The sequence below is a fragment of the Sinocyclocheilus rhinocerous genome, unplaced genomic scaffold, assembly GCF_001515625.1.
Source record: "Sinocyclocheilus rhinocerous isolate Xijiao unplaced genomic scaffold, SAMN03320098_v1.1 scaffold1467, whole genome shotgun sequence".
NCBI classification, from domain to species: Eukaryota; Metazoa; Chordata; class Actinopteri; order Cypriniformes; family Cyprinidae; genus Sinocyclocheilus; species Sinocyclocheilus rhinocerous.
In genome coordinates, this window is record NW_015647960.1 from 11,456 (window position 1) to 24,490 (window position 13,035).

At 36.1% G+C, this 13,035-nt stretch overlaps 1 protein-coding gene across 1 annotated transcript; it reads right to left on the reverse strand.

Annotated features, from left to right (window-relative positions):
* Positions 1-4,871: 4,871 nt before the first annotated feature.
* On the reverse strand, positions 4,872-8,949 carry LOC107709498 (ferritin, heavy subunit). The gene is made up of 5 exons (XM_016513990.1): positions 8,684-8,949; positions 7,321-7,426; positions 6,998-7,144; positions 5,425-5,550; positions 4,872-5,333 (listed from the first exon to the last, which is right to left on the reverse strand). Exons 2-5 carry the CDS (start codon positions 7,420-7,422, stop codon positions 5,175-5,177), a joined length of 534 nt encoding a protein of 177 aa, XP_016369476.1. The 5' UTR covers positions 7,423-7,426; positions 8,684-8,949; the 3' UTR covers positions 4,872-5,174.
* Positions 8,950-13,035: the final 4,086 nt, after the last annotated feature.

The window sequence follows — 13,035 nt, forward strand, 5'->3', positions numbered from 1 at the left end:
TGCATCACTAATATATATATATATATATATATATATATATATATAATCGGTGCATTTTATGCATTGGTGCATTTGGTGCATCATATATATATAACATTGTAAATCAACTAAATATATATAAATATTATATTTTCTAACTTAATCTGATATTTCAAATGCATGCAAATAATTTCAGTTTCACTTCTTATACTGTTGTCACTTCCAGCTCTATTGACCACTGAATCATCATCATAGTAGAGGTCATTCCAGGAGAAGGAAATTCCAGATGTCTGCACACATAGACACTAGAAGCACATGAGCCAGTCCTGTGTGTGCGTCAAGCATTTTGTAACGCTCAAACATGATTTTCAAAGATGACACAACATACAGTGATTGCAAAAGCACTGACATCTGGATTATACCTGACTGATAATGTCACACCTGGAGAAGTGGGTTATGACCTGAGAAGATCAGACAATAAATCAATGAATAGCTGCAAATTCAGACTCTTGCACTCTCAAGCACACAAGAATATAAAAATAAAATGAGAATATTGCACAAAAGAGGTCTTCCCAAAGAAGAACTATCATACCAAAAAAAAAATATATATATATATATATATATGATAAAATACGAATAGAAATACGAATAGAATATATGATGAATATAAAGTTCAAAAGAATAGCATTTATTTGAAATAGAAATCTTTTGTAACATTATAAATGTCTTTACTGTCACTTTTGATCATTATAGTGCACCCTTGTTAAATAAAAAATGAATGGTAGTGTATTTATAAAACTGATACATCCAATTTTAGGATTCAAAACATTATCATTTGTTAGTTTAATCTACCATTCCCTGCTGCTATGGCCTTAAAATCCTCTAAGAGTGAGAGAAAACACAGACAAAGTGGGTATAGAAAAGAATCACTGAGTTGGAAAAAGGATCACCCCACTGTGTCAGTATTTTATTGAACCACCTTTTGCTTTAGTTAAAGCCTTTAGTCTGTTGGGATTTGTCTCTACTAGCTTTACACATCTAGACTTCCACTCTTCTTTGCAGAACTGTTTAGTTCAGTTCAATTTGGTGGTGAGTGTCTGTGGACTGCAGTCTTCAAGTCATTCCACAGATTTTTTAGTGGGGTTTTGGACTCTGACGAGGCCATGCAAGGACATTCACCTTTTTCTCCTTCAACCACTGTGTGCTCAGTTTTGTCATGTTGGACAGTAAACCTTCTTCCCATTGACAACTTTCTGGCAGAGGGCAGCAGATTTTCCTCAAATTAGACTTCACTGTGCTTCTAGGCATTGATAAAGTCTTTTTTGTATCCATCTCCTGACTTGTGCCTGTCCACAACTTTAACCCGGAGATCTTTTGACAGTGCCTTGCCACCCATAATTGATTGTTTGCTTCAGTTGCACTACCAAGAATGGAATTAAATTCTTATATATTATATAGTGTAACAAAGCAGTGCTCACGATGACATGCAGTTTTTTTCAGCATACCAAATGTATGCGGTTTATTTGAAAGAACTGTATGTTCATCTTGACAAGCACAAAGGTGTCTTAGATTATAGACTTTCCTGTTTTACATACTAACGCTGACTTCCTCATATCTGTTTTGTTGACAGTCTAAAAAGATTATATAGTCATCATTATTCAGTCATGTTTAGTCTTGCACTTCATGTTCCCAGGCTTATAGGGTTCATGATGAGATGAGCTTCTGGATGAATAAACACTGACCAGTTCAAGTCGGAAATGAACAATTATGTGTATGGTACCAATGGTTTACAGTTAATCATTTGCAACAATTCATTTATTAGATTAACAATGGAAGAACACAGTGAAGATATTTTTTTCCACACATATGCTGCATGTGTTTGTGCTTAATCTCACAGGTGTATGGATCAAACTGAAGGCAAATTTGTGTCAGTTTTGGTCTGCAGAAACCACTCAATGAGTTTCTACATGCTATAAATGCATTGTGTATTTTCACAATACAAATATGTAATATACACATTTTATACTTAATACGTCCTTACAGATATACTCTATTGCCATATATAAGGATCATATATTTCTTTGTCTTTCGTATCAATGACAGTTTATAGAAAAGGAAGTGTAAATACTGATATAGTCGGGTTATACAACACCTGCTTCTCATGAAAAGAGAAGCGGGCTGTTTTTATTTCCTCCTTTTATTGTTTTGATTTGATGATTAAAGATACCTTACCACTGGTTGTTACAGCAAGACACTTAAACAGGAGTACAGGAATCTTTAACAGGCTGAGGATAAATGTTTGCTATATTGTAATATAAATATAAAATTTGATCAGATGGGTGTCTGGTTTTCTTGGCTTCAATGCAAGTCTACTCATATATGGCTAACCTAAGACTGTGACAACTTTGGTCACATTTGTTAAGCTGATAAGTGCACAACCAGTACAATCACCATTAAATATCATAAAACCTTAATAATTGCATTTGCCATATTGAAAAAAAGAGACCTATACACTCACAAAAAAAAAAAAGGTACAAAAGCTGTCATTGGGGCAGTACCTTTTCAAAAGGCACACCTTTGTACCTAAAGAGTCCATATTGGTACCTTAAAGGTACATATAAGTACCTAAAGTGTACATCTTAGTACCTAAATGGTACAAAAGTGTACCTTTTGAAAAGGTACCGCCCCAGTGACAGCTTTTGTACCTTTTTTTTCTAGGAGTGTACTGCTTAAGTTTGAAACATACAGTATATGACCATTTATTGAGTAACAGTTCAATATTATGTGATACTACGTAGAAAAAGCATGAACCCACATCAAAATATAGTAGTAAACACTGTTATGAGGAATATAGGCCTACTATTACAGCTATGAATATTATTTATTTATTTTATTTATTTAGTCATTTAGCAGACGCTTTTATCCAAAGCGACTTACAAATGAGGATACTTATAAATATTATGTTGGTTATTTCTTATTGTCAGCTTACACTATTCAGACATTTGGGGTCAGTAATAGTTATCCAGCAAGGATGCATTACATTAATGTAAAGTGACAGTAAAGACATTTATAATGTTAAAATAATCTATTAGAATTAGAAAGTGCTAATTAGAAAGGTGTGGACAGGTGTATTTAATACCTGCCCGACTCAACCGAGCAACAACAACGACAAGGCACAGTAGTATCTTTTCCTTATTCTACTTCCCTTCCTTTCCTTTCTCCACCACTTTCAGCATGTGCTTCCATTATATTCCTGTCCTCTCTCAATGGAAACATTCTTACACAACACGCAGGAGACGGAGCAATCGTGCTAACCTGTGTCCTATCCACACTTCTGTCGCACCCCTTTCTTTTTCTATGGGCCTCTGGAATTGTCAGTTAGCTGTCAACAAAGCTGATTTTATTCCAGTCTTTGCTACTCAGTCAGCTCTCAGTCTCTTGGGCTTGACCGAGACCTGGATTAAACCTGAAGACACAGCAACCCCTGCTGCTCTCTCCAACAACTTCTTTCACCCACACCCCCCCGTCAGGTTGGGAGAGGTGGGGGTACTGGTGTCCTCATTTCCAAAAGCTGGACATTTCTCACATGCTCTTTAACTTTAACAATACTTCGTTTGAATTTCATGCTGTTATAGAGTCACACTCCCTGTAAAAATCCACATTGTAGTTATTTATCGCCCTCCAGGTCAGCTGGGCAACTTTCTGGATGTGCTACTGTCCTCATTCACTGAGGTTGGCAGCCCTCTGGTACTTTTTGGTGACTTCAACATCCACCTTGAGAAGCCACTTTCTTCCTATCCTCTTTCGATCTTCGGCAGCTCAACACCACATGTACTTATAAATCAGGTAACCAGCTCGACCTCATCTTTACATGGAATTGTATCACAGATAACATCTTGGTCAAACACTACCATGTCTCGAATCATCTCATTATTACTTTTAGTCTAGATCTACCCATGCTGATGACACGCAGCTCTCATTTCAGCCAGATGATCTAACGGTACCAACTCAGATCTTAACTTGTTCACTTGTTGTATTCCTCAACTGTAAGTCGCTTTTGATAAAAGCATCTGCCAAATTAATAAATGTAAAATTAATAAGAAATGTTTCATTTTTACTGATATTTTCAGCATATTATACTGATTTCTGAAGGATCATGTAACACTGAAGACTGGAGTAATGATGCTGAAAACTCCTTTTCTACTACTTTTGTTTTTTAAGTTCAATATATCAAATAAAGTCATTCTTTACATAGTTCCATAAATAACCCTCTTTGAAAGCTCAGATATATGTCCGGAAACAAATGAGCCATGAGACAAGTTCAGATCCCAGAGGTTTGTATTTTATTGGTTTGGAGCATAATTTCATTGACAAATCACACATCACATGCAGGCAGGTCAAATCGTGAACGAGCTAGAGATATAGAGTGCTATTACGAGAACTGTGGAATTGTATCACAGATAACATCTTGGTCAAACACTACCATGTCTTGAATCATTTCATTATTACTTTTAATCTAGATCTACCCATGCTGATGACACGCAGCTCTCATTTCAGCCAGATGATCTAATGGTACCAACTCAGATCTTAACTTGTTCACTTGTTGTATTCCTCAACTCTAAGTCGCTTTTGATAAAAGCATCTGCCAAATTAATAAATGTAAAATTAATAAGAAATGTTTCATTTTTACTGATATTTTCAGCATATTATACTGATTTCTGAAGGATCATGTAACACTGAAGACTGGAGTAATGATGCTGAAAACTCCTTTTCTACTACTTTTGTTTTTTAAGTTCAATATATCAAATAAAGTCATTCTTTACATAGTTCCATAAATAACCCTCTTTGAAAGCTCAGATATATGTCCGGAAACAAATGAGCCATGAGACAAGTTCAGATCCCAGAGGTTTGTATTTTATTGGTTTGGAGCATAATTTCATTGACAAATCACACATCACATGCAGGCAGGTCAAATCGTGAACGAGCTAGAGATATAGAGTGCTATTACGAGAACTGCGACTTTAAACAGCGAAGCATGGCAGAGTCAAACATGCTAAGAGGTTTTTCTGCTTAAATAACCTGACAAACAGGTTGACCTGTCAGTCGAACAACATAAAATAGTGTCTGATGGCATATAGGGAATTAAACGCTCATACAGCAAAACTAATCAGCAAAGGAAAAGATGGACGGAGTATTTAGCTGCTCTCTTTGCCAAGTGTGAGCTTGTCAAACATGTACTCGGCCATGCCGTTCTGGGGGGCGCCCATGCGGCGCAGGTTGGTCACCCAGTCGCCCAGTTCTTTGATGGACTTCACCTGCTCGTCCAAGTAGTGTGTCTCAATGAAATCGCACATCTGTAAGAAACAAGTAAGAGTGTGTTTGGAATTCGTTTGGTTTGTGAAGAACATGGTCTATTAGCATTCGTATCATTAGCTGCACACTCACATGAGGGTCGTTGTGCTGTGAGGCCAGCTTATGCAGCTCCAGGAGGGAGTGATTGACGCTCTTTTCCAGCTGCAGGGCGCATTCGAGAGCTTCCACACCACTTCCCCACTCATCCTTCTCTGGTTTCTGTCAAACATAAAACACAAAAGTTAATAAGGCTTCTTCCAGTCCACCCCCTATTGTCCTCTCACATCAAAATCCACTGACATTTATATTTATTTAGAACTGTTTTTGCTTCTAAACGGTGCTTGATCTGTACATATTTCTCTCCTGATTCAGACAAGATGACTTTCACTGGAGAAAGAAATATTATGGATAGAGGACTTGTATTTTATATGGAAACTAAAACACACAACACATTAATTAATGGACTGGAGTGGTGTGGATAATATTGTGATGTTTTTATCAACTGTTTGGACTCTCATTCTGACGGCACCCATTCACTGCAGAGGATTCATTGGTGAGCAAGTGATGATATATGCCTAAAAACATCCCTTAATAAATCCTAATACATTTTAGGTTACATCTGAATGAATATACAAAGGATAATAGGTATTGTAGGTCTTAACACCATTTCTTATGGAGACAATTTTTGAAAACACAAATATGTAGCCTTCCCTGTCACGTGCGTTGACAGATGCATTTGAGACGTGTTTCCTCAGCACATAACTTAGATTTTAGAGTTGTATCCGTATCTGTAAATGTCACACAAGTATTTCCATTTTGCATAAAGGCAACAAGCGGACCTCTGCCCAGAATGCAATACGTTGGAATAAAATATACTTTTTTTCTGAAATGCTTGTTGTAAGACATTGAAAGTCAATTTAAAATTCTACATGTAACAAAAATTGTATTTATGAGAGCATTAAAAGTAAAGAGAATTTTAATGGAGTATATTTTCAACATATAAATAAATGTTCCTACTACCTTTTACCAGCTAATTTAGTCTGTGCTTTTACTTTTCTTTATTTTTTTTGTGATTTTATCTTTCAATTTGTAAGCTATCAGTTTAAATTTTATTTAAACTGATAGCATGGCGTGGAATAACTATTTTTATATAATGGATTAAAACTAATTTTTTTATTTTTTTTTAGTTGAAGAAACAATCAACAGATGAATCGATTACCAAAAGTACTGTTAGTTGCAGCCCTACAAATCAAAATTAAACAGTAGGTAAAATACTGTTAAGAAGTTTTGATTGCATGGCATCTGACTAGTTGCCATCACATGCCAACTTCCCAAAAGTATTTCACTTGAACTATTTTTCCATTTCCGACAAACTGGTAAACCAGTTCTATCTTCTTAAACTCGTGCAAATATTAAATGTTATTGCAAAATCTGTACTGGTCACATGATACACAGCACTCGGTCCTAAGAGCGTTCATGGTCTCCAGTTACGTGCTTCAATCTTTCACTATCATAAAGAGACGCTTAATAAACGTGCTGACTGTCAGTTGAAGTTTATAGTCGGTGTCGGTAAAAGATAAAGAGCCCCACCTCAACTCTGTCCTCTCTATCTCTGGGTCCTTGCCAAACTGTAACGCTATCACGTGAACACACACTATAGATGTACCTTCACGTCCTGCAGAAAGATCCTCCCTCCCCTCTGGTTCTGAAACTTCATCAGTTTCTCAGCGTGTTCGCGCTCTTCGTGGGACTGATGGCGGAAAAACTTCGCAAAGTTGTTCAGGGCTTGATCATCTCGGTCAAAGTAGTACGACTGCATGAGAGAAATACAAAGGTCACAGTGTGCAAAATGGATCATTAACTAAACAGGCAAAGTTCATTCACATACTGAACTCAATGCTCCTTCACCCCTTTCACCTAGAACACTAGATTTTACTCTAAATGGGAACGGAATGGGTCTAGTATGGTGTAATGGCCTTGGACTCTCACCATGGAAAGGTAGACATAGGATGCATACAGCTCCATGTTGATCTGACGGTTGATGGCCGCTTCGCAGGCCTCCTCGAAGTTCTGTCTCACTTGAGAGCTCATGTTTCTGTAAGAGAGGACATAAAATAAGCTTGCCACCATTGCTGTACTGTAATTTATGCTCCCCTGCTATTAATGAATGCACTGTATGCCGTCCAACATCAACTTCTGCATTACCACGCACCACAAACCCACTAATAATAATAGCGTCTATTGTCTGTTCCAGACACGCCAGCAGCTGTTTACACTCTCTGTAAGATGCTGTAACGGAGTACGTTCTCAGAACAGGTGGTGTGTAATGTGCATGTTCCACACCATTACAGTTACTCTTATCATTTGATTGGACCAGGGAAAAAGCACGTGATTGAATGACAGACATTTCCCCGACCACTTAGATAATTTCTCTCAAGGTTTAGCCTGCTGGTGCAATCTCATCTGCTCAAGAGCTGGCAAACATACACAGTCGAACCTATAATTATAACACATTGCTGCGTAGTGAACAAATGTATCTGCTAACACCTCATACTACATAGCCGACATAACATTAGACAATCTTGTGTTCGGTTTACTGAATAAAGGACTTGGAAAACCCCTTGTGACCTGGGAACATTCAACCAAACCTGGATTGGCTTCAAAATAACTTTGTATGTTTCTGTGTTGTTTTAGAGGGTGACAGCGCCAGTCCCCATCCACTTTCACTGTATTAAAAGAGCAGTGTGTGCGCATCTCAAAAATTGTCGTTTAACAAATATTTAATTATTTTAGTAATGAAAACAAAAGATTGTGAGGTAACTGTCGAAAACAGCGGATAAGCACGCCAAGAACAACCGCTAAATGAACGAAATTATACGTTGGAATTAAAAAAAAAAAAAACTTGCGGTCTTGAGAACATTTAATCAATGATATCGAATGATTTTAGAAGACGAGAAACTATGTTATCGTCGTGTATAAATATTTTTGTTGCTTTTCGGAGCTCGACAGCGCCAGTCCCCATCTACTTTTATTAGGATAGCAGTGTCACCCCTCTTCAAAAAATATTTCGGCGATTAAGTGTAAGGCATTTGAGGACATTGTGGCATTTTCAAACATTACATCCATCCAAATACATAATTTGGCAAAAGAAGCGAATTCCTGGTTTTATTTGATCCGATAAGCAGGACTTAACTTAATCGACAAAAAACAACAAAGATGGCGCCCTTGCATAATGTTCGCTAATGATGGACGCCGCGGTCTCTATGCAACCGTGTTATTCATCTATCTAAACAAAACAAACTATTTGAATGGAAAATGTGAATAAATGTGTGGATCCTGATGGGAAACTTACCTTCAAATCGGTTTTACGGCTTTTCTGGTGTTATTCGCACAGATGGTCAACGACGCTGGCTCGCGTAGAATTGATTTAAAACAAGCGTCTTTAAGTCAAATTTTCGATTTTGACCGAAAACAAAACGAATGGAATCAAAGAAGTCGACGGATGGATGGAAAACGCGAAAAGACAGAAGATGGGTTGCCGTTCAAGCACTGTTGAAGCAGGTAACCTTCAGTCTGTCCTCGTGGCTGGATGATTATGTAGTCGTGCTCTGTGTGCTGCAGGAGTATTTGTGCGCATGACGCGACACGCACGGAGTACGGGATCCGCCCCGAGATGAAGGCAAGACAACAAGTAGAAAAAAAAAAAAATATATATATATATATATATATATATATATATAATAAACAAATATATAAAACATATTCTAAAATAATATTAGCCTATATAATAATACATAATATAATAATATAATATAAAATTACAAATGTCTCTAAAATGAAATTCAAAATTAAACTGCATAGAGAGTCGAGGCACTACTTTTTTTAAACTAAATTTTAAAAAAATTCACTATATTCACATTTTTTAGATTCACTAATCTCACTAGAATTGGTTTAGAAAGAGTAAACACTATTAATCACTTTAAAAAATAAAAATAAAACTCTCGTATTGTAGCCTATTACCTCCTTAAAATAGCGCAACTTCCTCAATCCTTCCAACTGTTGCGCTTTTTGTCTTTAAAACGATGATTATGTAGTCGTGCTCTGTGTGCTGCAGGAGTATTTGTGCGCATGACGCGACACGCACGGAGTACGGGATCCGCCCCGAGATGAAGGCAAGACAACAAGTAGAAAAAAAAAAAAAAAGAACAGCATTTATTCAAAATAGAAATATTTTGTAACAATATACACTACCATTCTAAAGTTTGGGTTCAGTATTTTTTTTTTTTTTAAAGAAATGAATGCTTTTATTCAGCAAGGATGTGTTAAATTTGCTTTGCTTCATAGGAAAAAAGTATATTTTAAAGTATATTAAAATAGAAAACCATTATTAAACATTATTAAAGAGACTTCTTAAAACACATTAAAATTCTTACTGATCCCAAACTTTTGAACAGCAGTGTGTGTGTGTGTGTGTACGGTATATATACATATATATATTTTTTTTAGTAAACACTATTAATCACTTTAAAAAATAAAAATAAAACTCTCGTATTGTAGCCTATTAGCTCCTTAAAATAGCGCAACTTCCTCAATCCTTCCAACTGTTGCGCTTTTTGTCTTTAAAACTCAAATCCTCAGATCAACATTTGGATTCAGATCTCCAATATCAGCAACAAGAGAAGTCCAAAAGGGTCTTCTGCAGTTTCTATGCAATAATTAGGGGTTTCCTTTAAGCTAGCATAGGTACAGCCTGTATTTGAGAAGCATTAATGACATGCCTTGGACTTGCTGGGCCTTAAAATGACCAACAATTGCAGTCCTTATAAAAATACAGGGGAAGGAAGAACGTCTAGACGCGTATCAGAACGTCCTTGTGCGTATCAATGGGATATGTAATAGGAGGTCTGAATTCAATAGCTTGTTAGTGCTACACTCAGGATGTCAGGAGTATCTGGAGCATCTCGCTGACTCACCGGTCATGCTCAATGGATTAAAGGGTTTGGGTGCGGCTTTTGTGCAACATAATCTTAAAAAAAACACTGATTTCATACTTGAAGAATAACTATATTATATGCCACCATAAATACACTCATGATACACTATATTTTTTATTATTGGCCTACATAGAGTCTACATGGCACTGGCACTTTTATTGTGTAATTAACTGAACTCCGTACGAAGAATTCAATGCAATGCAACAGTAACAGTATATTGAGGATCATATGACCGCTGCCCACAGGAAACGTGATATCAAAAAGTGCTGAAACAGTTAACCAAACTGTCATGCATTCACTCCTTACATTGGTCAGTCCAGTTCTGCAGTCAATAACACGTAATGTGTGACGTAACATGGTGAACACCAACATTTTCCAGAACTTGTAAATGTTGTGGAACATTATGTTGCGTAACAGTGAATGTCTGAGTCAGAGACGGTTTTGCCTGCTCATTTGCAGTGTTTTCTACAGTTAAGAAAACTATTAGCCTAAATTATTATTATTTTGAAATCCATCAAACAAAAAACAAAGTGTACTGTTTTTACCCTGCGGCATATTTACAGCATCTTTACATATCCTGTTGTTTAGTTGGGAAATGTGCTCTATAGTTTGGCTTGAGCAAAGTTCATTTTACCAATCTTTCATAATCCAAGAATTATTTCAGAAGCTTTTATCGCATGTCATTTATGACTAAAGGAAAAGAACAGAATGTGAAATCATAGATCTTAAAGTCTTGTTGTAATATATACTCAGTGTGCAGCTAGAAGCATAAAATGATGAGTTGACAAAGCATTTTATATTGTCCAAAATCAGCCCACTACTAAAACATGACAGGCCAGATTCTGCTATTTCACACCAAATGGATAATATTGGAAGTAATGGTTTTATTTTATATTTGTTTTTTGTATTTTTTGTATGTCATCTCATTATATTGTTCTCATTACATATTTAGGACAACACCTTCCATAATGGCCCAAGAAATTAGAAGCATTTAGAAAATGATTACATTTAATAAAACCACTTTGTGTTAATCATGGTCAATTTTAAATGAATCACCAATACATCTATGGTTTCACGAATGAATAATAAATCTTGTTAAAGCTGTAATTAAATACTCATTGTGTATTACATACATTTTTACAAAGATAAGCAGAAATAAGCAGAATAATAAATAAGCAGAAGCAAATAAAGAATCAAGAAGAGCAAATAAAGAGTGCATCGGTCACCATATATTTTTTCAGCGGCTTTGCTTTTGGATATTCCTATTCATTTTCTTCATATGCATTTCAAAATATTATAAAATAAAGAGATTAAGATGTAAGTTTAAGTTAAGAGGAACTTAATTGACTAAAAACCATTGCAAAACTATTATGAAACTATTTACTGTAAGTCACTGATTAGAAAAAACTATTTATTTAAAGTAGTGCTGTCAGATCAATTAATTGCATTCCAAATAAAAGTTTGTTTACATAATATATGTGTACTGTGTATGTTTATATCTATATATAAATATACACACATACATATATTTAGGAAATATATGCAATATATTTATATCTAATATAAATCATATATAAATATGAGTATGTGTGTATTTATGTATGTGTGTGTATTTATCAAAATAGCAATGTTGTTCATATTAGGTTTAGTCATATTGGAAATCCCAGGACAGCTTGTGGATTCTGACAGTGTTTCCGTCCACATTATAATTCAAAGGGATAAGGGATAGCTCTCCCAAAAATAAAAATTCTGTCATCATTTACTCACCCTCATGTCATTCCAAATCGGCATGACTTTCTTTCTTCGGAGGAACGCAAAAGAAATTTTAAAGAATATTAGCAACCAAACCATGCCGGTACTCATTCACTTCCATCGGATGGACGAAAAAAACAATGCTGAGATATTTCTCAAAATGTCTTTTATGTTTAACAGAAGAAAGAAATTCATACAGGTTTGGAACAACACAAGGGTGAGTAAACGACAGAATTAAAATTTTTAGGTGAACTTCTCCTTGTAACGGAGGGAACACAGGAAGCGTGCGGATCCATCTGCAAGGCTTTATTCACAAGAGACGTGGTCAAAAACAGGCATAGGTCAGACAATGGCAAACAGGTATATTTGATGGCAAGGCAAGAGGGATAATCCCAGTACAAGGCAAAGGTCCAGGCAGGGGCGAACAGTATCCAATTGGGCGAGACTCGAGGGATAATCCAGGTACACAGGCAGTGATCAGAACACAGGGAAACAGACAAGGCAAGACGATGAGTGACATGTAACAGTCTGTGTAGTGTGAGAGTCAATGTAATGGTAGAATGACCTCTAGTGGCAATCGGCCGGAAGGCCAAGGACCGGATTCGTGACACTCCTATTCTTAATGCAATCTAGAATGGCAGCATAGATGAAAGGTTTATTTGAGTTGAGCCCTCTACTGTACAGATGTGAATTTACATTTCCTTCGGCCTGAGGGTTATTCATTTCACTTTGTGAAAGGTGAAAGGGCTTTTACATTTGCCAAAAATAGAATTTTATATTATATTAATATACAAACAAGCAAATCCAGCCCAGATGAGAAAAAGTAACACAAAAGTATCGTAACGCATTACTTTCCATAAAAAGTAACTAAGAAGCTCAATTAGTTACTTAGCAAGTAACGCAATAATGTAATGCATTACATTATTGCGTTAAAAGTAACTTTCCTCAATATTGAACA

Coding starts and splice junctions, on each gene's coding strand:
- LOC107709498 (XM_016513990.1), bottom strand. CDS start 7,422: ATGAGCTCTCAAGTGAGACAGAACTTCGAGGAGGCCTGCGAAGCGGCC. Junction 7,145..7,320: donor CCTATGTCTACCTTTCCATG/GTGAGAGTCCAA, acceptor TCTCTCATGCAG/TCGTACTACTTTGACCGAGA. Junction 5,334..5,424: donor CACAGCACAACGACCCTCAT/GTGAGTGTGCAG, acceptor TGTTTCTTACAG/ATGTGCGATTTCATTGAGAC.